The sequence below is a fragment of the Mobula birostris genome, chromosome X, assembly GCF_030028105.1.
Source record: "Mobula birostris isolate sMobBir1 chromosome X, sMobBir1.hap1, whole genome shotgun sequence".
NCBI classification, from domain to species: Eukaryota; Metazoa; Chordata; class Chondrichthyes; order Myliobatiformes; family Myliobatidae; genus Mobula; species Mobula birostris.
This window is the reverse complement of record NC_092402.1, coordinates 53,996,380-54,023,109: the sequence shown is the minus strand read 5'-3', so window position 1 is coordinate 54,023,109 and position 26,730 is coordinate 53,996,380. Positions and strand designations below refer to the sequence as shown.

The window sequence follows — 26,730 nt, the reverse complement described above, 5'->3', positions numbered from 1 at the left end:
CCTACACCCCTCATTAACATATCACCCTCCCTACTCTACACCCCCTCCCCATCTCTCTACCTAATCCAGGGATAGGGAGATGGGAACTGTGCACGGTGCTCCCAGTGTGGGTCTGACCCAGGGACAGGAAGACGGGAACTGTACACAGTGCTCCCGGTGTGGGTCTGACCCAGGGACAGGGAGACGGGAACTGTACACGGTGCTCCCGGTGTGGGTCTGACCCAGGGACAGGGAGACGGGAACTGTACACGGTGCTCCCGGTGTGGGTCTGACCCAGGGACAGGGAGACAGGAACTGTACACAGTGCTCCCAGTGTGGGTCTGACCCAGGGATTGGGAGACGGGAACTGTGCACGGTGCTCCCGGTGTGGGTTTGACCCAGTGATAGGGAGACGGGAACTGTGCACGGTGCTCCCAGTGTGGGTCTGACTCAGGGATAGGGAGATGGGAAACGTGCACAGTGCTCCCAGTGTGGGTCTGACTCAGGGATAGGGAGATGGGAAACATGCACGGTGCTCCTGGCGTGGGTCTGACCCAGGGATAGGGAGATGGGAACTGTGCACGGTGCTCCCGTGTGGGTCTGACCCAGGGATAGGGAGATGGGAACTGTGCACGGTGCTCCCGGTGTGGGTCTGACACAGAAATGACTGTGTGCATGCGTGTGTAATGACTGCTGTGTTGCCCTCTGCTGATTCCAGGACGACTGAATGGGATCATCTGTCTACTGGTAGTCCTCCTGATTTCCTCAGTCCTCGTGCTGGTGCTAATGTGTCCTCGAGGTATGACGCTTTTTTTTCCACCTGGGGAGTCAGTTCCCCTGAGTTTAGGGGGCTTCTGAATCTTTTCTTGCTGCACCGCCTGTCACAGCTGACTGAAAAACAGACCAGGTCTCTCTGACCCAGGACAGAATGGGATGAAAGGGAACTCGAACGCTGAGAGTTGTCCCCCTTCACTGCTTCCCTCCATTCCTTTTCTCTCCTCCCTCCACTTCCCTCATCTCGTATCCACCCTCCATTCCACTCCCTCCCCTTCTACCTTCACAACTCACGCTCCTTTCCTCCTCACTCCCCTCCTTCCTTTTTCCCTTCCCTCCAACCTCACCACTCTCCCTACATTCCCTTCCCCCTTAATGCATGCCATCACCTCCTGCTTCCCTTCCACCCTCTCCTCTCCCTCCTCTTTCTCTTCCCTCCCATTACCCAGATGTTCTGACCCACATTCTCGCTGTTCTGGTGCAGACTGTCCTGTCCTCTCTACCCCTCCTCTTCCATTCCCTTTCCCCTACTCCTCTCCCCTTCTCTTCACCCTCTCTCTTTAACTCATCCACCCCCCTCACCTCCTCTACAACTCCCTCCTCTCTCATCCCTATCTCTTCCCCCTCCCATTCCCCTTTCTCTCGCCCTCTTTCTCCCCCTTTTCTGAAATTCTGACCTCCCACTCTCTGTTCCAATGTGGACCACCCTGTCCACTCCCGTTAGCCAGACTTCTAATTCCCTCTGTCTCTCTCTGTTCCAGTGCGGACCGCCCTCTCTGCCTCTAGGTGCTCGGCTCCTCCCGTTGCTCCTGGGAATCCGCAGGCTGTCGAATTACTTGAGGTACCTCACTAGTTCACAACCCCTGACCCCTAAGGGGAGCACAGTCACTAACCCAAGACATCTAGACATTGGTATGGTTGGGAATCTCCCTGGTTTCCTGATCCCAGCAGGGTTCTCAGTTGGGATTGGGAATACTGTTAGGATTTTCCTAGGACTCTAGACATAGCACATAGAACAATGAACAGTACAGGCTTTTCAGCCCATGTTGTTGGCTGACCTCCTTAACCTACTCTAAGATCAATCTAACATTTCCCTTCCATATAGCACTCTATTTTCTTTCATCCATGTGCCTTAGGGTCTCTTAAATGTCCCCACTGTATCTGCCTCTACCACCACCTCTGCCAGTGTGTTCCACACACCCTCTACTCTGTGTAAAAAACTTACCTCTGACATCACCCCTGTACTTTCTTCCAATCAGTTTGAGCAGAGGTCCTCTGGTATTGGCCATTTCTACCCTGAGAAAAGGTCTCTGGCTGTCTACTCTTACCATCTTGTACACCTCTATCAAGTCACCTCTCATCCTCCTTCATTCTAGAGAGAAGAGCCCCAACTCAATCAACCTATCCTCATAAGACATGCTCTGTAACCCAGCCAGCATCCTGGTAAATCTCCTCCGTACCCTCGCTAAAGCTTCCACATCCTTCCTGTAATGAGGTGACCAGAACTGAACACAATACTCCAAGTGTGGTCTAACCAGAGTTTTACAGAGCTGCAACATTATCTCACGGCTCTTGAACTCAATCCCCCGACTAATAAAGTCCAACACACCATACATATTCTTAACAAACTTATGAACTTGTGCACCAACTCTTAGGGATCTATGGATGTGTACTCCAAGATCCCTCTGTTCATCCAAACTGCTAAGAATTAGATAGTCATAGTCATACTTTATTGATCCTGGGGTAAATTGGTTTTCGTTACAGTTGCACCATAAATAATTAATAGTAATAGAACTATAAATAGTTAGATAGTAATATGTAAATTATGCCAGTAAATTATGAAATAAGTACAGGACCAGCCTATTGGCTCAGGGTGTCTGACCCTCCAAGGGAGGAGTTGTAAAGTTTGATAGCCACAGGCAGGAATGACTTCCTATGACGCTCACTGCTGCATCTCGGTGGAATGAGTCTCTGGCTGAATGTACTCCTGTGCCCACCCAGTACATTATGTAGTGGATGGGAGACATTGACCAAGATGGCATGCAACTTAGACAGCATCCTCTTTTCAGACACCACCGTGAGAGAGTCCAGTTCCATCCCCACAACATCACTGGCCTTACGAATGAGTTTGTTGATTCTGTTGGTGTCTGCCACCCTCAGCCTGCTGCCCCAGCACACAACAGCAAACATATAGGTACAGAATGAGGAATCTGCCTGGTTTCCACCAGGGATCCATGGGACAGGGTCTCCAGTGGAACTCTCTCTAAACGGGGTGTTCTTTCCTCGTACATTGGGGACCTGGGGTGGAGGGCGCTGTACATGCTGGGGTTTAGGTTAGGGTTACAGAGCCCTGTAGGGAGTTTCTCAGTTGCTACATGGATCTCCCAACCACCTGTCACTTCTGCGAGCTGGAAGAGACTGTGTACCATAAGTATATATGGCTTGTGTGTATATCCAGCCCCTCTTTACTCCTCCGAATTGCTCAGACTCGGTATCCATTGGCAGCTGAGGGCCCTGCCCAGGGTTACTGCCTGGTGATATTCCAGGGAGCAGGTGCATGCCTGGATATCCCTGGAGAAAAGATGTGGTGTCTGCAGGAAATATGGAGGTGTTCCATAGACGGTGGGGTCCATAGGGGATGGATATGTCCTGGATCAGGATGATGTTGTGATTTAAAGTTTGCTTGCTGTGAAGAACATCAAACTCAGAACAGTACAACACAGGAACAAACCCTTCAGCCCACAAAGTTGTGCTGATATAATAAAATGCCCAGCTAAATTAATCCCCCCCTGCCTGCACAATGTCCATATCCCTCCATTCGCTACACACCCATGTGTCTGTCTGTGAGCCTCTCAAACACCTCTATTGCATCTGCCTCCACCACCACCCCTGGCAGCACATTCTGGGAACCCACCTCTCCCTGTGTAAAGACTTGTCCCCTATCTCCCCTTTAAACTTATCCTTTCTCACCTTAAATCCATGCCCTCTGGCATTAGATATTTTAACCTCAGTGAGAGAGATGCTGGTTTGTCCATCCTATCGATGCCTCTCATCATTTTATCAACCTGTCTCAGGTCTCCTCTATCAGTCTCCACCACTCCAGAGAAAACAACCCAAGTTTGTCCAGCCTCCCCATATAGCTCATGCCCTCTAATCCAGGCAGCATCCTGGTGAACCTCTTCTGCACCCTCTCCAAACTCCCCACACCCTTCCTGCAATGGGGCGACCAGAAATGAATCTAATACTCCAGATGTGGCCTGAACAGTTTTATAAAACTGCAACATAACTTCTTGAGTCTGAAACTCATTCCTCGACAAGTAAAGGCAAGCATGCCATATGCCTTCTTTACCACCCTCTCAACCTGTAAAGCCAATTTCAAAGAGCTATAGACCTGGACCCCCAAATCCCTCTCTACATCAATGCTGATCTTTGTGGAACACTAGTCGGGCCCTCCAGCTAGAATCAACAGCTACCCTCTGTCTTCTATGGGCAAACCAGCTCTGAATCCAAATGGTCAATTCACTGTGGATCACGTGCATCTCAACTACAGATTGTAAAGGCCTGGTATATTTGTATTAATTCTGTTTCTGTTACAAAAGCAAGTTCAGCAGGGATCTTGGCACAAACTCCGTGCTCTTTTCCCAACTGTGATACAACACAGAAGTTAGCAGCAGTTCCCACTGCCCTCCACTACAGTAGGCTGAGGTTAACCCCTCGCTGTCCCACCCTCCGTCCTTCTTCCTGGAGGTTAAGCCCTCACTGTCTCTCCCTGGGTTGGTCTGGCAGGTGATTGGACGGGGCAGGCATGGAACAGTGTGGAGGGGGCTCCAGAGCCAGCAGCTGGTGGCAGTGAAGGTGTTCCCTGCTGCCCACCGAGATCATTTCCAGAACGAGCGAGCATTCCGCAGCCTGGTCTCCGTGGGGCACCAGAACATTGTAAGGTTTGTCGGGGCTGGAGAGTACAAGCACAGAGGGAGCATGGATTACCTGATCATCACGGAGTACTGTCCTGGGGTAAGAGGGGCTGACAGGGATAGGGAGGGTGTATTGAGGTTGGTTCTATCGAATCTTCACTGAGTACTGGGGTAAGGGGGGAAAGATGGGGTAAGGGGGAAGGATGGGGTGGGGGAAGATGGGGTAAGGGAGAAGGATGGGGTAAGGAGGGGAGGGATGGGGTAAGGGGGGAGGATGGGGTAAGGAGGAAGGGATGGAGAGGGGGAAGGATGCGGTGGGGGGGAGGATGGGGTAAGGAGGGGAAGGATGGGGTAAGGGGGAGGGATGGGGTAAGGAGGAAGGGATGGAGAGGGGAAGGATGTGGTAAGGGGGGAGGATGGGGTAAGGAGGGGAAGGATGGGGTAAGGGGGAGGGAGAGGGAAGGGAGAGGGAGGGGAAGGGGAGGGAGGAGGTAAGGGGGGGAGGGAGGGGGAAGGGGGAGGGAGGGGGGAAGGATGGGGTGAGGGGGAGGGAGGGGTAAAGGGGGAGGGAGGGGGAAGGGAGAGGGAGGGGGAGGGGGAAGGGAGAGGGAGGGGAAGGGGGAGAGAGGGGTTAAGGGGGGAGGGAGGGGGAAGGATGGGGTAAGGGGGAGGGATGATTATGGTGCGGTCCACCTAATCATCATCAAGTACTGTCCTAGGGTAAGGGAAGGGGGGCAGGTGGAGGGAGAGAGAAGAGGCAAAGAGGAGAAAGGGAGAGAAGAGAGAGGGAAAGAGAAGGGGAGAGGGAGGGTGGTTATCACACAGAGTGAGGGGCGAGGGGGAACAGGTGGGAGAGGGAGGTGAAATTATCTCACAATCACTGAGTACTACCCTAAGGTCAGGGAGAAGGCAGTGGGAGAGAGGGCCGATGGTAGGGGATTATCTCATACTCAAGGCACTTGGACAGGTACATGGAAAGGTCTGGAAGGATATGGGACAAGGAGGTGTGTGCCCAGTTCCAACACAGACAAATGGGGCTTGTTTTGATGGAGATCTGGGTTGGCATGGACAGGTTGGGGCTAGGGGACTGACTCTATAACTCCATAAGGAAAGAGAAAAGGAAGGGAGTAAATGGAGCCTGGAATGTGGGGAGAGGGTGGAGGTAGAAACAAAGGTGGGGACAGCATTGATTGAGAACCTTCTAATAGCTGGCTTCTTCTGGAAGGGATCCCTATCCAATTACCTGCGACAGCATTGCAACAGCTGGGAGGCTAGTCTCAAGATGGCTCAGTGCGTCACAGCAGGAGTGAGTTTCCTTCACACGGAGACCTGGTCCAGAGGTAAGTCTTAACAGATAGTGGACATTGATTCAATATTGTCACATCTAATGAGGTAAATTGAAAAGCTTGTCTTGCACACTTCATACAGATCAGATCACACAATGAATTGAGTAGAACAAAGTAAAACAAAAACAGAACACAGCTACGTGGACTATAAGCAACACACATCAAAGTTGCTGGTGAACGCAGCAGGCCAGGCAGCATCTCTAGGAAGAGGTACAGTCGATGTTTCGGGCCGAGACCCTTCGTCAGGGCTAACTGAAAGAAGAGACAGTAAGAGATTTGAAAGGGGGGGAGGGGGAGATCCGAAATGATAGGAGAAGACAGGAGGGGGAGGGATGGAGCCAAGAGCTGGACAGGTGATTGGCAAAAGGGATACGAGAGGATCATGGGACAGGAGGCCCAGGGAGAAGGAAAACCGGGGGCGGGGGGGACCCAGAGGATGGGCAAGGGGTATAGTGAGAGGGACAGAGGGAGAAAAAGGAGAGAGAAAGAGAGAGAAAAAAAATTAATAATAATAATAAATAAATAAAGGATGGGGTACAAGGGGGAGGTGGGGCATTAGCGGAAGTTAGAGAAGTCAATGTTCATGCCATCAGGTTGGAGGCTACCCAGATGGAATATAAGGTGTTGTTCCTCCAAACTGAGTGTGGCTTCATCTTTACAGTAGAGGAGGCCGTGGATAGACATGTCAGAATGGGAATGGGATGTGGAATTAAAATGTGTGGCCACTGGGAGATCCTGCTTTCTCTGGCAGACAGAGCATAGGTGTCGTCTCACCCTGTTACTATAAAAACGCCATCCCTTTCTGTCAATTCCTCCATCTCCACTGCATCTGCTCTCAGGATGAGGCTTTTAATTCTAGAACGAAGGAGACGTCCTCCTTCTTCAAAGAAAGGGGCTTCCCTTCCTCCACCATCAACGCTGCCCTCAACTGCATCTCTTCCATTTCACGAACGTCTGCCCTCTCCCGATCCACCTGCCACCCTACCAGGGATAGGGTTCCTCTGGTCCTCACCTACCACCCCTCCAGCCTCTGCATCCAACACATAATTCTCTGTAACTTCCACCACCTCCAGTGAGATCCCACCACAAAGTACATCTTTCCCTCCCCCTTACTTTCCGCTTTCCGCAGGGATCACTCCCTACGTGACTCCCTTGTCCACTGGTCTGCTCCTGGCACTTATCCTTGCACGTGGAACAAGTGCTATACCTGAACCTACACCTCCTCCCTCACTACCATTCAGAGCCCCAAGCACTCCTTCCAGGTGAGATGACACTTCACCTGTGAGTCTGTTGAGGTCATATACTGTGCCCGGTGCTCCCAGTGTGGCCTCCTGTATATCGGTGAGACCTGATGTAGATTGGGAGACCGCTTCGCTAAGCACAAAGCTCCATGCACCAGAAAAATCAGGATCTCCCAGTATACACCCATTTTAATTCCACTTCCATTCCAATATGTCTATCCATGGCCTCCTCCACTGTTGTAATAAGGCCACACTCAGGTTGGAGGAACAACACCTTATATTCCGTCTGGGTAGCCTCCAACCTGATGGCATGAACATCAATTTCTCGAACTTTCGGTAATGCTCCCCCCCCCCCCATTCACCATCCCTTTTTCCCTCTCTCACCTTATTTCCTTGCCCACCTATCACCTCCCTCTGGTGCTCCTCCCCACTTTTCTTTCTTCCATGGCCTTCTGTCCTCTCCTATCAGATTCCCCCTTCTCCAGTCCTGTATCTCTTTCACCAATCAACTTCCCAGCCCTTTACTTCACCCCTCCCCCTTCAGGTTTCACCCATCACCTTGTGTTTCTCCATCCCCCTCCCTATTAAATCTACTCCTCAGCTTTTTTTCTCTAGTCCTGCTGAAGGGTCTCGGCCAAAATGTCAAATGTACTCTTTTCCATAGATGCAACCCGGCCTGCTGAGTTCCTCCAGCATTTTGTGTGTGTTGCTCAGATTTCCAGCATCTGCAGATTTTCTCTTGTTTGACAGTGGGGTAGAATCTGTCCTTAAGCCTGGTGGATCGTGCTTCCAGGCTTTTGTATCTTCTGCCCGATGGGAGAGGGGGGAAGAGAGAATGTCCAGGGTGGGTGGGATCTTTGATGATGTTGGCTGTTTCACTGAGGCAGTGAGAAGTGTAGACAGGGTTCATGGAAGGAAGGCCAGTTCCTGTGATGTGCTGAGCTGTGTCCACAACTCTCCACAGTTTCTTGCCATGACAGACCAGTTATGCATCCAGACAGAATGCTTTTTATGGTCTGTTGATGAAACTCGGTAAGAGTCGACTTGGACATGCCAAATTTCTTTAGCCTTGAGGAAGTAGGGGTCCCGTTGAGCTTTCTTGGTCACGACATCTTGTGGTCGGACCAGGACAGGCTGTTGGTGATGTTCACACCTAGCTCTCAACTTCAGTACCACTGATGTAGACAGGAGCACGTGCACTACCCACCTTTATGAATTCAATGACCAGCTCTTTTGTTCTGTTGACATATTTGTTTTATCTTGTTCTATCTCGATGCACTGTGTAATGATCTGATCTGTATGAATAGTCATAGCCATAGTCATAGTCATAGTCATACTTTATTGAACCTGTGGAAATTGGTTTTCGTTACAGTTGCACCATAAATAATAAATAGTAATAAAACCATAAATAATTAAATAGTAATATGTAAATTATGCCAGGAAATAAGTCCAGGACCAGCCTATTGGCTCAGGGTGTCTGACCCTCCAAGGGAGGAGTTGTAAAGTTTGATGGCCACAGGCAGGAATGACTTCCTATGACACTCTCTGTTGCATCTCGGAGGAATGAGTCTCTGGCTGAATGTACTCCTGTGCCCACCCAGTACATTATGTAGTGGATGGGAGACATTGTCCAAGATGGCATGCAACTTGGACAGCATCCTCTTTTCAGACACCACCGTCAGAGAGTCCAGTTCCATCCCCACAACATCACTGGCCTTACGAATGAGTTTGTTGATTCTGTTGGTGTCTGCTACCCTCAACCTGCTGCCCCAGCACACAACAGCAAACATGATAGCACTGGCCACCACAGACTCGTAGAACATCCTCAGCATCGTCCGGCAGATGTTCAAGGACCTCAGTCTCCTCAGGAAATAGGAAATAGAATAGAATGGAAGACAAGCTTTTCACTGTATCTCAGTCCAGGTGACAATAATAAACCAATTTCGATTCCATCGGGCAGAAGATACAAAAGCCCGAAAGCACGCATCACCAGCCTCAAGGACAGCTTCTATTCCATGGTTATCAGACTATTGAATGATCTCCTAGTACAATAAAATGAACTTGACCTCACAATCCACCTCGTTATGATCTTGCACTTTATTGTTTACCTGCACTGTACTTTCTCTGTAACTGTGACACTTTATTCTGCATTCTGTTATTGTTTTACATTGTTCTACCTCAATACACTGTTTAATGATCTGATCCATGTGAACAGTATGAACCTCATTACGTGTGACGTTAATAAACTAATTCCAACTTCAATTAAGTTTTTCATTTCATCTGCGTATATTGACAGTAAACCTGACTTTGCCTTTGACCAGACCTGGCCGTTCCACTAACATCAGCATCTCTGGAACTAACCACAAGAAAGGGTTTGTCTCTCTCCACCAGGTGTTTACAAGCCTGCCATCGTCCATCGGGATCTCAGCAGTGACAACGTGCTGGTGAAGGAGGATGGGGTGTGTGTGATCAGCGATTTTGGTCTGGCCTCAGTGATGAGCAGCGACAAGAAGCTGACTGGCAAAGGAGCCCAGGTCTACATGGTAGTGTAGTTCTCAGTTATTGCTTTCCCTTGTACCATCTCAATATCCCAGTGTGGTGAAATGATCTGTTATGGACAATGCAAAATTATCTATTTGTCTCAGTGGGAAAAGCCAGAGTAGTAAATGGTTTCCTCTCTGACTGGACACCCGTGACAAGTGGTGTGCGGCAGGGATCAGTGCTGTATCTGTTGTTGTTTGTTATTTATATCAATGGATGCTAATATGGTAAATTGGATCAACAGATTTGTGAATGAAACCAAGACTGAGGGTGTAGCAGACAGGGAGGAAGACTATCAAAGCTTGCAGTGGGATCTGGACCAGATGGGAAAATAGGCTGAAGAGCGGCAGATGGATTTTAATGCAGACAAGTGTGAGGTGTCGCACTTTGGGAGGACAAACCAGGGTAGGACTTGCACAGTGAGCGATAGGGCACTGAGAAGTGCAGTAGAACAGAGGGATCTGGGAATTCAGACCCACAATTCCTGGATAGGGTCATAAAGAAAGTTTTTGGCACATTGGCCTTCATAAATCAGCGTATTGAATACAGGAGTTGGGATGTTAAGATGAAGTTATGCAGGTGTTGGTGAGGACTAATTTGGTGCATTGTGTGGAATTCTGGTCACCTACCTACAAGAAAGATGTTACTAAGATTGAAAGAGTACAGAGAAAATTTACAAGGATGTTACCAGGACTTGAGGACCTGAGTTATAAGTAAAGGTTAAGTAGGTTAAGACTTTATTCCCTGTAGCGTGGAGGAGGAGGGGATATTTGATAGAGCTTCACAAAATTATGAGTGGCTTAGGTAGGGTGAATGCATGCAGATTCTTTTCCATTGAGGTTGGGTAAGACTAGAACTAGAGGTCATAGGTTTAGGGTGAAAGATGAAATATTTAAGAAGAATCTGGGGAGGAGGGAATCTTCTTCATTTAGATGGAGGTGCAGAAGTGGTGGATGTGGGTTCATTTGTAACATTTAAGAGAAGTTTGGATAGGTACATGAGTGGGAAGGGCATGGAGGGTAAGCATATATGCATTTACCCTATCTTTGCCTCTCATAATTTTGTATACCTCTATCAGACCTCCCCTCAGTCCCCTGCCATGTTTGCAGACGATAAGTGGAAGGGCAGATAGTGTTGAGGAGGCGGAAGACTGCAGAAGGATTTAAGACAGGTTAGGAGAATGGGCAAAGAAGTGGCAGGTGGAGTACAGTGGAGGGAAGTGTACAGTCATGCACTTTGGTAGAAGGAATAAAAGAATGGACTATGTCCTAAACAGTGAGCAAATTCAGAATTCAGCGGTACAAAGGGGCATAGAATTCCGAGTGAAGGATTCCATAAAAGTTTACTTGCAGATTGAGTCAGTGGTAAGGAAAGCAAATGCAATGTTAGTATTCATTTCGAGAGGACTAGCACATGAAAGCAAGGATGTAATTCCAAAGCTTTATAAGGTACTGGTCAGACTGCACTTGGAGTAATGTGAGCAGTTTTGGGCCCCATGTCTAAGAAAGGATGTGCTTGCAATGGACAGGGTCCAAAGGAGGTTTGCAAGAATTATTCCAGGAATGAAAGGGTTAATGTATGAGGAGTCTTTGATGGCTCTGGGCCTGTACTCACTGGAGTTTAGAAAAATGAGGGAGGATCTCATTGAAACCTATTGAATATTGAAAGGCCCAGATAGAGTGGGTGTGGAGAGGAAGTTTCCAGTAGTGGAGAGTGTCTAAGATCAAACGCACAGCCTCAGAATACAAGGAAATCCCTTTAGATCAGAGATGAGGAGTGATTTCTTTAGCCAGAGTGTGGTAAATCTGTGGAATTCATTGCCACAGATGACTGTGGAGGCCAAATCATTGGGTATACTTAAAGCAGAGGGAGAAGATAGAAAATGGGGTTGAAAGAGATAGTAAATCAGCCATGATAGAATGGCACAGCAGACTTGACGAGCCAAGTGCCCTAATTCTGCTCCTATGCCTTGTGGTATTGTCCGGTGCAGGTAGGTGGGTCTAGGCAGAAGTTCGAGTCAGCATGGACTATATTAAGGTTATTTTTATTTGTCACATGTACAGTATATCAAAACATAAAAGTATATACATGAATTGCATCATTTGCATCAACAACAAACACAGTCCAAGGATGTGCTGGGGGCCATCCACAAGAATCACCATGCTTTCGGTATCAACCTAGCATATTCAAAAGTTACTAACCCATATGTCTCTGGAATGTGGGAGGAAACTGGAGCACCCAGAGGAAACCCACGCAGTAACAGGGAGAACATACAAACTCCTGACAGACTGTGATGGGAATTGAACCCCAATTGCTGATTACTGGCACTGTTGCAACTACTGCGCTGCCTGATTAGATGGGCTGTTCCTGTACTGTAGTGCTCTATGACAAAGCTTTACACTGTATGTGTGACAACAATAAATCAATTTACCAATTTGCTTAAAGAGGCTAGGTCTCCCCTAGTTTCACAGGTATGGTCACATTGAAGGAAAGATATTAAGGTGAGACCACATCCTGAATGGTGTGGTCAGTAGAGGTCTCCTCGTCGAAGAACGGACGTTGATGTGTTGGGAGAACTTCAGAAAAGGTTTGCTAGACAATCCCTGTGATGGGTGGGTTGGTGAAACCACATCTGGAATGGTTTGGACAGTACTCTGTGGGTCAGGCAGCATCATGGAGGCAAATGGGCAGTCGATGTTTTGGGTCGAGACCCTTTGTCTTGGCCAGCATGGACAGGCTGTGCCGAAGGGCCAGTTTCCGCCCTGCAGGAAGGGAGGCAATTGCTGATTCTGACTATGACCTCACCCTCTGTGACTCTCCCTTTTCTTCTTCTCCCTCTCTCTCCTCTTCTTCCAGGTCGGGACATACCGCTACATGGCTCCTGAGTTACTGGATGGTTCCATCAACCTGAGGGACTACAGTACCACCCTGAAGCAGGCCGACGTTTACTCCTTAGGACTGGTCCTATGGGAGATATTCACCAGGTGCACCACCCTCTTCCCTGGTCAGTACCTAGGCAGATACTTTAGAGAAAACCTCTTCCTCTGGTAGCTCATTCTAGATATCCCCCATCCTCCAGATCAAAAAACTTGCCCCTCTTATCTTTATAATTCCTCCTTTCTCAATTTCAACACGTGCCCTCCAGTTCTAGACTCACCTACCCTGGGGAGAAGACTGTTACCATCCACCCTATGTACACCGCTCATCGCTTTATAAACCTGTATAAGGTTACCCCTTAGCCACCTACACTCCAGAAAGGAAATAAAAACACAGCCAGTCCAACCTCTCCCTACCACCACAGCTCCTCCATCCCGGGCAAGATCCTGGTGAGTCTCTTCTGCATCCTTTCCATCTCTATCACATCCCTCTTGTAGTGTGGTGACCAACGTCTTGTATAGCTGCAATGTGACATCCCAACTTTTATATCCAGCCAATGAAGGCAAGCATGCCAAACACCTTCTTCATCACCTGTGTCACCACTTACAGAGAGCCCTTAGACCCTGAGGTCCCTCTGTACGTGAACACTCCTAAGGTCCCTGATGTTTACTGTAATTGTCCTACCAGAATTTGACTTCCCAAAGTTTACGGTGTATGATCAGAGAATCAAGAGTTCCTTCAACCAGTTAGAATGGTCTCCATTGTACATCTGTAGAAATTTGCAAGTCTTTGTTAACATACCAAACTCCTCAAACTCCTAATGAAATATAGCTGCTGTTGTGCTTTCTTTGTAATTGCATCAATATGTTGGACCCAGGATAGATCTTCAGAGATGTTGACACCCAGGAACGAAACTGCTCAGCCCGATCCCTCGATAAGAACTGGTGTGTGTTCCCTCGACTTCCCCTTCCTGAAGTCCGCAATCAATTCCTTGATCTGACTGATGTTGAGTGAGAGGTCGTTGCTGTGCACCACTCAACCAGCTGATCTATCTCACTCCTTTACACATTATTGTCCCATTCTGAAACTCTGCCGACAACAGTTGTGTCATCAGCAAGTTTATAGATGGTGTTTGAGCTGTGCCTAGCCACACAGTCATGGATATAGAGAGAGTAGAGAGTGGTTAAGCATGCATTATTGAGGTGTTCTGAGTTGCATCTATTTCAATGCAAGGTGTTTGTAGGTAAAGTGGATGAGCTTGGAGCATGGATCAGCACGTGGATTTATAGCCTACCACACACAAGGCCATGTTGACTATCCCTAATCAGGAGGATGAGAGGTGACTTGATAAGAGTCCTAGATTGAGTGTTCAGCCAGAGGCTTTTTCCCAAGGCAGCAATGACCAATACCAGAGGACGACCATTAACGGAGGAAATGTTGGGGCGATATCAGGGGTAGTTTCTTTTTTATACAGAGAGTGGTGGATGTGTGAACACGTTGCCAAGGGTGGTGACAGTAGCAGATACATTAGGGACAATTAAGAAACTCTTAAATAGGCACACAAACGAAAGAAAAATGGAGAGCTATGTGGGAGGAAAGGGTCAGGTTGATCTTAGAGTAGGTTAAAAGGCTGTGCTGTTCTGTAATGGTCTATGATGGTGTAAATGATTGGTTGATGGTCAGCACAGACCTGATGGGCTGAACGGCCTATTTCTGCGACTGATCGAAGCCCATCTTTGTTCTGTTCACCCCGACCCCACGAGACGTTAACCAGACTCCAGTCCAATGTCTCGCCCTGGTCTGACTGGATATTGAGCAAAGGAACAAACGGATATGCACTGACCACTGTTCCCTTTTCACAGGCCAATCCACGCCAGACTTTCAAGCAGTGTTCCAAGCGGAGATTATGAGGGACCCAACCTTCGAGGAGATGGTCACCACTGTAGCCAGGGGTCGAATAAGGCCCAAATTCCCCCCAAGCTGGGCAGTGGTCAACAGGGTGAGTGAAATACCTGGGTTCCCAAACCATCCCACACATTTATGTGTGGCTGAGGTCAGCGTCCAGAAAGAGTGGGTGAATGTCCGGAGAGAACTTTCTTTACATTCCTATCTACCTGTGACTTTCAAGGAATGATGAATCTGTATTCCCAGATCCCTCTGTTCTACTGCACTGCTCAGTGCCGTACCGCTTACGTGCAAGTCCTACCCTGGTTTGCCCTCACATTTGTCTGCATTAAATTCCATCTGCCATTTTTCAGCCCATTTTTCCAGCTGGTCCAGAAACCACTGCAAGCTATGATAGTCCTCGCTATCCACTGCGCCCCCAATCTTGATGCTATCAGCAAAATTCATAAAAAGAGCTTTTGGCGCTTTGGCCTTTATAAATCAAAGTATCGAGTACAGGAGTTGGGATGTTTTGTTGAAGTTGTAAAAGATGTTGGTGAGGCCACATTTCGAGTATATTGGTTATCTGCCAACAGGAAAGATGTCAATGAGATTGAAAGAGTGCAGAGAAAATTTACAAGGATGTTGCCAGGACTTGAGGACCTGAGTTATAGGGAAAGATTGAATAAGCTGGGACTTTACTCTCTGTTGCGCAGGAGGATAGGGGAGATCTTATAGAGGTATTCGAAATGATGAGGAGTACAGATAGGGCGAATGCATGCAGGCGCTTTCTCCCCTGGGTGGGTGAGACTCAAACTTGAGGTCAGAGATTTAGAGTGAAAAGTGAAATCTTTAAGGGGGATCTCAGGGGGAACTTCTTCACTCAGAGGGGGGTGCAAGTGTGGAACAAGTGTCAGCAAAGGTGGTGGATGTGGGTTTGATTGCAATATTTAAAAGAAGGTTGGATAGGTACATGGATGGGAGGGGTATGGAGGTCTATGGTCCAGGTGTGGTCATTGGGACTGGGCAGAAGACCAGGCTGACATGGACTAGATGGGCTGAAAGGCCTGCTTTTGTGCTGTAGTGCTCTATAACTATAGTGCTCTAAATTTGCTGATCCATTTTACCACACCATCATAGAAACATAGAAAACCTACAGCACAATACAGGCCCTTCCGCCCATGAAGTTGTGCCGAACATGTACTTACCTTAGAACTACCTAGGCTTACCCACAGCCCTCTATTTTTCTAAGTTCCATGTACCTATCCAAGAGTCTCTTAAAAGACCCTATTGTATCCGCCTCCACCACCGTTGCCGGCAGCCCATTCCACACACTCACCACTCTCTGCGTAAAAAAACTTACCCCTGACATTTACTCTGCACCCACTGTCAAGCACCTTAAAACCGTGCCCTCTCCTGCTAGCTATTTCAGCCCTGGGAAAAAGCCTCTGACTATCCACACGATCAATGCCTCTCATCACCTTATACACCTCTATCAGGTCACCTCTCATCCTCCGTCGCTCCAAAGAGAAAAGGCCGAGTTCACTCAACCTGTTCTCATAAGGCATGCTCTCCAATCCAGGCAACATCCTTGTAAATCTCCTCTGCACCCTTTCTATGGTTTCCACATCCTTCCTGTAGTGAGGTGACCAGAACTGAGCACAGTACTCCAAGTGGGGTCTGACCAGGATCCTATATAGCTGAAACATTACCTCTCAGCTCCTAAAATTAATCCCACGATTGATGAAGGCCAATGCATCGTATGCCTTCTTAACCACAGAGTCAACCTGCTCAGCTGCTTTGAGTGTCCTACGGACTCAGACCCCAAGAACCCTTTGATCCTCCACACTGCCAAGAGTCTTACCATTAATACTATATTCTGTCATCATATTTGACCTACCAAAATGAACCACCTCACACTTATCTGGGTTGAACTCCATCTGCCACTTCATGTAATCATTAATATAGATATTAACAACATGTACAGGGAGTAGAGTAGGGGCTGAGGGTGCAGCTTTGTGGGGCACCAGTGTTCAGATAATCATGGCAGAGGCGTTGCTGCCTGTTTTAACTGAGTGCGGTTTGTTGGTCAGAGAGTCAAGGGTCCAGTGGTAAAGGGAGTGCAGAGTCCCAGTTCTAGGAAATGGAGGGTGGGCCACTGTGATCAACAGTCCAAGTGGATGGGCCAAACAGTCAGTTACAGTCCCTAACTCATGCTGCCTGTGTTTCCCCTCCCACAGAGCCTGCCTGAGACCATCAGTGACTGCTGGGACCACGATCCTGAGGCTCGGCTCTCTGCCCAATGCCTGGAGCACCGACTGGCAGACATGTCAGCTCTCGCTCTCTCCTGACTCCTTCTGGACACTGACCGCTCTCAGTGAGACAGCACGATGATCCCTTCTCACTGCCCCTTCCACAGTGTGAACCTCTCTCGGTACCACCCCCCCCCCCACAGCACAGTGCTCACTCACTGCCCTCCCTCCTCGCTGCCCCTCCCACATCACGGCTCTCCCTCTCCACCTCCTCTCCTTCCCGCAAGATTATCCGCTGTGCCCAATGGTTTCTGACAGGAGTTCAACCCACACCCTCCCTCGCCAGGAAACCTCTGTCTCACAAATTAATTACAGTCCTGTTACACCCCACACCTGAGCCCCACAATAATTGTTTTGGAGATGGAACACTGAGCTTTTCTCCGAGACTGGTTTCACCTGATCAACGACTCAGCCGAAAGACTCAAATAAAATAAAATACAAATGTTAACTCTGAGTTCCTGAGAGTCCTTTCAATACTTGGAATTGGTTTATTATTGTCACATGTACTGAGATACAGTAAAAAGCTTGTCTTTTACACTGTTCATACAGGTCAGATCATTCCACAGTGTATTGAGGTAGAACAATGTAAAACAATAACAGAATGCAGAATAGAGTGTCACAGTTACAGAGAAAGTACAGTGTAGACAGACAATAAGGTGAGAGGTCATAATGATGGTGAGGTCAAGAATCCATCCTTTCGTACTAGGGGACTGTTCAATAGTCTAATAACAGTGAAATAGAAGCTGTCCTTGAGCCTGGTGGTGTGTGCTTTCAAGGCTTTTGTATCTTCTGCCCGATGGGAGAGGGAAAGAAAGGAATATCCTGGGAGGGTGGGATCTTTGATTATGCTGGCTGTTTCACTGAGTCAGCAGCAAGTGCAGACAGAGTCCATGGGGGGGCGGGGGGAAGAGTCTGGCTTCTGTGATGTGCTGAGCTGTATCCACATCTCTCTGCAGTTTCTCACAGTCAGTTGCCACCTTGTCAGGCCCTTGAGATTTATTCATTCTAATTTGCCTCAAGACAGCAAACACCTCTTCTCCTCTGTAATCAGCAGATGTTCCATGACCTCATTGTTGTTTTGCCTGAGTTCTATAGACTCCCGACTAAATACAGATGCAATGAAAACCCTTTTAGGATTTCCCCCATTTCTTAATATATCTGTAGAAGCCCTCGAGATTCTCCTTCACCTTTTCTGCTAGGGTAATCTCATGCCTTTTTTTTAGCCCTCCTGACTACCCTTGCATTTCCTATACTCCTCGGGCACCTCATTAGTTCCTCTCTTCTGTCACCTGCCCTGTCTCGTAACCAGTATCGTACTCTGTGTACACAGCTTAAGGAAATTTTCCTGAACACATCTGACAAACTCTATCCCATCCAGTCCTTTGACAGTATGGGAGCACCAGCCAATATGTGGAAAGTTAAAATCACCTACTATTGTAACCTTCTTTTTCTTGCAACTTTCTGCTCTCTCTCTCTCTCTCTCTACAAATTTGTTCCTCTAAACCCACTAACTATTGGGAGGAGAGTAATATAATCCCATTAAAGTGGTCATCCCATTCTTGTTCCTTAGTTCCACTCATTTAGCCTCAGTAGACTAGTCCTCCAGTCTGTTCCGTCTGAGCAGTGCCGGGACATTTTCTCTGATTAGCAATGCCGCCCTTCCCCCTTTAACTTTTTTCCCCTATAATGGCTAAAAATTGGAACCCCAGAACACTAAGCTACGAGTCCTGGTCCTCCTGCAACCAATTCTCATTATTGTACTGCATCATAATTCAACTTTCTGATCAATGCTCTAAGCTCATCTGCCTTACCTACAATACTGCTTGTGTTGAAGTAGATGTGTTATAAGGACTACCCCTTAGTAATATGATTAGTTAGGCACAGAGAGAACCTGTATTTACTGACAAGTACCTATTTTTATACTTTTCCTTATGAGGTTCATCTATGATGTTTCAATTTTGTTGGCTTGAGGTAATCTGACCACCTGTGTCAGATTCTCATTGGACGTGGCCCAGGGCTACAAGCAGTATAGTTCTATGGCCTTCACCTTCAACTTCATACCTTAGGCTACGTCCACACTAGACCGGATAATTTTGGAAACGCCAGTTTCGAGTAAAAATGACAGGCGTCCACACTAGGCGCTTTTCAAAATATCTCTGTCCACACTAAAACAGATATTTGGGCGAATCTACTCCTACTGGGCATGCACAGACACATCTACAGAAAACAAGTGAGAGGAAACGGTATAATATTTACGTTTCCACGGTGGCATTTTGCTATTTCCATTGGTCAAAAACTAGAGTACCAACAACAACAGCGAAAGAAAGTTTTCAAAAATGTCTTTGAGGAATACAAGGAAAACCTCCGCTGGAGAAAGCAGACAGGACTTCTTCGTTTAGACAATGAAGTCGAGCTGTTTCTGTGAGTTACAAATGACTACAAAGTCAGCAAAGCAGTGGAGATGTTTAATTCCAAACAAGCTATTAACGTAGACAATAAAGTAAACAACACACGCATGAAGCCATCCTCTACCCAAGATCAACATTATCAACAATTACAAAAGGTTAAATGGTCAACTCGACATAGACTACCAATCCCACATCAAACCCAAACCTATTAGGGGCAGATGAGGACACTCAACTCAATTTGAAATACTAACTACCAAGTCAGATGTGTACAGCAATTCATTTTCCCCCCGCACAATTAAAGCATGGAATAATCTTAATCCTAACACAGCCACACAACCAAACCCGATTAAATTTAACAAACAATAAGAATTCTGCAGATGCTGGAAATTCAAGCAACACACATCAAAGTTGCTGGTGAACGCAGCAGGCCAGGCAGCATCTCTAGGAAGAGGTACAGTCGACGTTTCAGGCCGAGATCCTGACGAAGGGTCTCAGCCTGAAACGTCGACTGTCCCGCTTCCTAGAGATGCTGCCTGGCCTGCTGCGTTCACCAGCAACTTTGATGTGTGTTGCCCGATTAAATTTAAGGCAGCTTTTCTTCTTCAAAAATCTCCTTCTTAAGCCCACTCTCCGCCACCTCCAGTTTAAATTCCATGCAGAATATTTTGGAGGATCAAGAACCAAGAACCAAGAGAGTGGAATATTCTGCCACCAGACCTGCGCAGTATTTCTGACATTAATATTTTTAAAGATAGACTCAATCAAATCAATTTAGGGGATCTAGTCAAAAAAGCTCACTTTACAACTTAACTCTCACGCCGTTCACACTGACTGCGCGTTATAACAACGGTGGTCAGTCAGTGACAGTGCGGGCTTGGAGGCCCCGGGGTACATGAGATCGAGTGTACGACCACCGCAGACTGGGAGACTGGAGGGTACGGGCAGAAGAACAGAGGATGCAAACAGAGAAACCGAGGGGACCAGCTTGAAAGCCACGTCCAGTTTAAATTCCACGCAGAATATTTTGGAGGATCAAGAACCAAGAACAGCCATCTGGCAGTGCTTGCGCAGTCCCAAGCAGAAGCAGAAAAAGCATTGTTGTTGTGGTGTTGTCACAACAACATTTTTAAATCTCTCCGTTTACCCTGTCTACACTACAACACGAAACAATCGTTTTCAAATTTACACACTCTGAGAGTGTTTTCGAAAATCTCCATTTTCGGGAGATGGAAACGCTGTTTCAGTGCGGACGGAAGGTCAAAACGAAAAGAAAAAGCTTTGTTTTCAAAATTATCCGGCGTAGTGTGGACCTAGCCTTAGATGACTTCTTCTGTTATATTCAACTCTGACTGGTTCAAACCAGTTAAACCACATCACCCAGACACTGATCCCAGATGACAATATTACCACTGCAAACCAGCCATCTTACACAATAAACAGTTTCTTATTTGAGAATGGTCTCAGGTTTGGCAGATCATTAGCAGAAACTCCATGTGCCGATGTTCAATTGCTCTGATTAATTTATCCACAGTTAAGAATCTGTTCATCAAACAGTTCACAAAATGGCAGTTGCAAGGACAATCTTACAAAATGGCCACCTCCATTCCTGTTCATTGATTGTCGCTTTTTTTCTGACCAACACCTCCCTCCTCTTGATTGAAAGATATTTATCTTAGGATCATTATCCTCCTCTCATTCTGTTGACTGCCCATAGGATTGCCACGGACCTCCAGTAGGTGTGCAACACTTACATCCTATAAAGGTAAAGGTAACATTTACTTATGAATTCACACACTTTTATACCGATAATCATCTCTACTGTTTTGTAAGAGCACCATCCTCTAATTTTTGCATTATTTCAGCTTACACCTTGAATTTTATGAGAATTGTAAATTTGTACCCTCTGGAATACCTAAGATATTGTTCATACACGTCAAACCATCCATTCCAGTATAATACAAAATTAAATTCTCTGTTTCTCTTTTGTTACTTTTTCTTTGACCTTTCATGGAGGGTCATATTCCCTCTTGGGATGATGCCAAGCAAAACCAACTATGGCCCCAGTCAGAATCAATTCCGTTACAACAAAATACATGTTTCCATTCATCTTGGGTTTAAAGCTATATTGTTTCAATTTTGTTGGCTCGAGGTCATCTGACTGTCCTGTGTCAGATTCTCATTGGATGTAGCCCAGGGATACACAATAAAGAGTTTCTGACTTGAAAACAGTCTCAGGTTTAGCAGATCTTTGGCAGAAACTTCTTGTGCCCATGTTCAGCTGCTCTGATCAAGTTATTCCAGAGCAAGAATCAGTTAATCAAACAGTTCACAAAATGGTGGCAGCAAGGACATTCTCATGAAATGGCTGCCTCCATTCCTATTCACTGCTCTTTCTGGCCAACAGATGCAACTCAGATCATTTTTCTCACTATTCTCAACCTTTTGATTCTTGACTTTGTCTGCAGGCTTAACAACATCTTTCCCCACGGCCACTCCACTAACTGCCCTGGCACTCTGATTCCTATCCCTCTGCAACTCTAGTTTATACCTTCCAGAGCAGAAATAGCAAACCTTCTCACAAGGATATTAGTCCCCCTCCAATTCAGGTGAAAATCTGTCCCATCTATTCAGATCTCACCTTCCCTGGACAAGTGCAATCCAAAAACCTGAAGCCCTCCCTCCTGCACCATCTCCTTAGCCACGTGTTAAGCTTCCTGAACTCACTCTTCAGGACCTCATTACACTTCTGCCAATGTCATTGGTATTGACGTGGACCATGATCTCTAGCTGCTCATCCACCCCCCTCCCCACTTAAGATTGCTATGGACTCAACCGAGAAGTCTCTAATCTTTCTGGGACTTACGAGTCTAAGTTATAGGGAAAGGTTGAATAGGGTAGGGTTTCTCCTACAACTCAGGACCTCAACGTCCTTGTAAATTTTCTGCACATTGATATCTTTCCTCCGAGTAGGTGACCAGAACTGCACACAATACTCCAAATTTGGCCTCTTTTACAACTTCAACATAACATGACTCAGCAGGTCAGGCAGTATCAATGGATAGGAATAAACGTCGCTGTTTCGGGGTGCAACTATGTTCTGTGTTTGTGCAAGTTCAAGGTTATTGTCATGGGTAAAAGTGCCATGAAAATGAACTGTTCCCAGCAGTAGCAGTATTGTACATTACAAACAGAAGTTAACATGTGAGGCCTCTGTCAGTCAGGGTCAACCATGGATGTTGCATCCTAGCTGTTCAGATACGCAAAGAGTACGATATGGACAGCAAGCTGTTGCCCATGTAGCAAGCTCCCCCTCTCCACATATCTGATGACCTTGAATGGCAGAGACTGATACAGTTTGGTACCAACAGTGTTGCTTATAAGTTAACACACATTTAATGTAAATCATGCATAGATTATACATAATCATATCTCACTGATGACCCTCAACACTCATTTCTACCGTCAGGGAGGAGGTACAAAGGCTTGAAGACCCACACTCAATGATTCAATAACAGTTTCTTCCTCTTCATTATCAAAGTTCTGAACGCATGAAAACTACCTCACTCTTCCTCATTTTAGTTCTACTTACTTATTGGCAATTTTAGTGTTTTGAGAGGTTGGTGAGGAAATATAACAACTCCTGCCTGAGAAGCGACTTGGATCTACTCCAATTTGCCTACCGGAGCAATAGGTCCACAGCAGATGCCATCTCATTGGCTCCTCACTCAACCCTGGAACATCTGGACAGCAAAGATGCATACATCAGGATGCTCTCCATTGACTACAGCTCGGCATTCAGTACTATCAACCCTTCAAAACTAATCAATACACTCCAAGACCTTGGTTACAATACCTCTTTGTGCAACTGGATCCTCGATTTCCTCACTTGCAGACCCCAGTCAGTTCGGATTGGCAAGAACATCTCCACAATCTCCATCAGCACAGATGCACCACAAGGCCCCCTGCTTTACAGCTATGACTGTGAGGCTAAGCACAGCTCCAATATTGAAGTTTGCTGTTGACACCACTGTTGTAGGCCAAATCAAAGATGGTGATGATTCAGCATATTGGGGCGGCACAACAGTGCAGTGGTTAGCCCAATGCTTTACAGTATAGGTGACCCAGGTTCATTTCCTGCCTCTGCCTGTAAAGAGTTTGTATGTTCTCCCTGTGACCACGTAAATTACCTCCGGGTGCTCCAGTTTCTTCCCACAGTCCAAAGACATAATAGTTGGTAGGTTAATTGGTCATTGTAATTGTCCCATGATCAGGCTAGGATTAAATCAGGGGTTGCTGAGCGCACCGGCTCGAAAGGCTGGAAGGTCCTACTGTGCACTGTATCCAAATCAATAAATAAAGGAGGGAGATTGAAAATCTGGCTGAGTGGTGCCACAACAACAACCTCTCACTCAATGTCAGCAAGACCAAGAAGCTGTTTATTGACTGTCTACCACCACTCTTCTCCGTCTAGCGGAATTAGTCCTTACTCTTAATTAATTCTCCTTTGGCTCCTCCCACTTCCTCCAAACTAAAGGTGTAGCTATGGGCACCCGTATGGGTCCTAGCTATGCCTGTCTTCTTGTTGGCTTTGTGGAACAATCTATATTCCGTGCCTATACTGGTATCTGTCCCCCACTTTTCCTTCGCTACATCGACGACTGCATTGGGGCTGCTTCCTGCATGCATGCTGAGCTCGTTGACTTTATTAACTTTGCCTCCAACTTTCACCCTGCCCTCAAGTTTACCTGGTCCATTTCCGACACCGCCCTCCCCTTTCTAGATCTTTCTGTCTCTGTCTCTGGAGACAGCTTATCCACTGATGTCTACTATAAGCCTACTGACTCTCACAGCTATCTGGACTATTCCTCTTCTCACTGTCTCTTGCAAAAACGCCATCCCCTTCTCGCAATTCCTCCGTCTCCGCCGCATCTGCTCTCAGGATGAGGCTTTTCATTCTAGGACGAGGGAGATGTCTTCATTTTTTAAAGAAAGGGGCTTCCCTTCCTCCACTATCAACTCTGCTCTTAAACGCATCTCCCCCATTTCACGTACATCTGCTCTCACTCCATCCTCCCGCCACCCACTAGGAATAGGGTTCCCCTGGTCCTCACCTACCACCCCACCAGCCTCCGGGCCCAACATATTATTCTCCGTAACTTCCGCCACCTCCAACGGGATCCCACCACTAAGCACATCTTTCCCTCCCCCCACCACTCTGCATTCCGCAGGGATTGCTCCCTACGCAACTCCCTTGTCCATACGTCCCCCCCCATCCCTCCCCACTGATCTCCCTCCTGGCACTTATCCGTGTAAGCGGAACAAGTGCTACACATGCCCTTACACTTCCTCCCTTACCACCATTCAGGGCCCCAAACAGTCCTTCCAGGTGAGGCAACACTTCACCTGTGAGTCGACTGGGGTGATATACTGCGTCCGGTGCTCCCGATGTGGCCTTTTATATATTGGCGAGACCCGACGCAGACTGGGAGACCACTTTGCTGAACATCTACGCTCTGTCCGCCAGAGAAAGCAGGATCTCCCAGTGGCCACACATTTTAATTCCACATCCCATTCCCATTCTGATATGTCTATCCGCGGCCTCCTCTACTGTAAAGATGAAGCCACACTCAGGTTGGAGGAACAACACCTTATATTCTGTCTGGGTAGCCTCCAACCTGATGGCATGAACATCGACTTCTCTAACTTCCGCTAAGGCCCCACCTCCCCCTCGTACCCCATCCGTTATTTATTTTTATACACACATTCTTTCTCTCTCTCTCCTTTTTCTCCCTCTGTCCCTCTGAATATACCTCTTGCCCATCCTCTGGGGTCTCCCCCCCCCCCTTGTCTTTCTTCCCAGACCTCCTGTCCCATGATCCTCTCGTATCCCTTTTGCCAATCACCTGCCCAGCTCTTGGCTCCATCCCTCCCCCTCCTGTCTTCTCCTATCATTTTGGATCTCCCCCTCCCCCTCTCCCTCTCAAATCCCTTACTCACTCTTCCTTCAGTTAGTCCTGACGAAGGGTCTTGGCCTGAAACGTCAACTGCACCTCTTCCTACAGATGCTGCCTGGCCTGCTGCGTTCACCAGCAACTTTGATGTGTGTAGCTGTTTATTGACTCCAGCAGGAGGAAACCGGAGGTCCACGAGCCAGTCCTGATTGGTGTAGCAGGTCAGCAGCTTTAAATTTCTCTGTGTTATTATTTCGGAGGTTCTGTCCTGGGCCCAGCATGTAAGTACAATTACAACAAAACTATGGCAGCACCTGTACTAACTTAGGAGTTTGTGAAGATTTGGCATGACATCTAAAACTCTGACAAACTTCTATAGGTGTGTAGTGGAAAGAATATTGACTGGCTGCATCACAGCCTGGTATGGAAACACCAATGCATTGAATGGAAAAGTCTACAACAAGTAGTGGATACAGCCCAGTCCATCACGGGTAAAGCCCTCCCCACCATTAAGCACATCTACATGAAATACTGTTGCAGGAAAGCAGAATCCATCCTCAGGGGCCCCCACCACCCAGGTCATGATCTCTTGCTGATGCCATCAGGGAGATGATACAGGAGCTTCAGGACTCACACCACCAGGTTCAGGAACAGTTATTACCCCTCAACCATCAGGCTCCTGAACCAGAGGGGATAACTTCACTCACCCCATCACATGATATGTTCCCACAACCTACAGACTCACTTTGAAGGGCTCTTCATGTCGTTAATTTTTATTGCTTATTTATTATTTCTTTTTGTATTTGCTCAATTTATTGTCTTGGTTCTTGATCCTCCAAAACATTCTGCATGGAATTTAAACTGGAGGTGGCGGAGGATGGGAGGGTCTCTTTTGCACACTGGCTGTATACCAGTCGGCATGGTCTTTCATTGACTAATTTATTGGCTTTATTGAGTATGGCTGCAAGAAATGAATCGCAAGTTTATATATGGTGACATATGTGTACCCTGATAATAGATTTTCCTTTTAACTTTTGAGAAAAGGTACGTCCCACAAAGTAGGGGCCCTTGATGATGTGCAATGTTTACAACGGCGTGATCAACCCCGCTGTGCAACGATTACAGTGCAACGCCCACTGCAAACAAACACGAGCAACATTTGAACCTGAAATTGTTTAACTTTCTGCAAAGTCAGAAACGACCCCCAACACCTGGCCGCCACCTCTCTGCGCAGGCGCACTACATCGGCGCCAAGCGACCTCCCTCCTCCCACAGATGGACTCACCACCACCCTGCACGCAGTACCGCGGAGCGTTAACGGTAAAAGCGCGCTACCTTCAGGGCCGATGGTTGGCCGTTTGCGCAGATATTTTATTCCAACAGCCGACCGTTTGACGCGCAAACTCATTGACGGAGCGCTTGGCAGCAACGCAGGCGCAGTTGGTGGAGTGACCGGCGAGGCGGGTAGAAACGCAGGTGCAATTACTGGAGTGACCGGCGAGG

General features: G+C 47.3%; 1 protein-coding gene across 1 annotated transcript in view; it reads left to right on the top strand.

Annotated features, from left to right (window-relative positions):
* LOC140191520 (bone morphogenetic protein receptor type-2-like) overlaps window positions 1–16,907 on the top strand; it is a 37,123-nt gene extending 20,216 nt beyond the window's left edge. Inside the window, exons 3-10 of the mRNA XM_072248972.1 lie at window positions 698–778; window positions 1,515–1,594; window positions 4,540–4,767; window positions 5,893–6,007; window positions 9,646–9,797; window positions 12,652–12,799; window positions 14,535–14,671; window positions 16,797–16,907. Coding sequence (XP_072105073.1) covers window positions 698–778; window positions 1,515–1,594; window positions 4,540–4,767; window positions 5,893–6,007; window positions 9,646–9,797; window positions 12,652–12,799; window positions 14,535–14,671; window positions 16,797–16,907 — 1,052 coding nt within the window. The remainder of the gene's footprint in view (window positions 1–697; window positions 779–1,514; window positions 1,595–4,539; window positions 4,768–5,892; window positions 6,008–9,645; window positions 9,798–12,651; window positions 12,800–14,534; window positions 14,672–16,796) is intronic.
* Window positions 16,908–26,730: the final 9,823 nt, after the last annotated feature.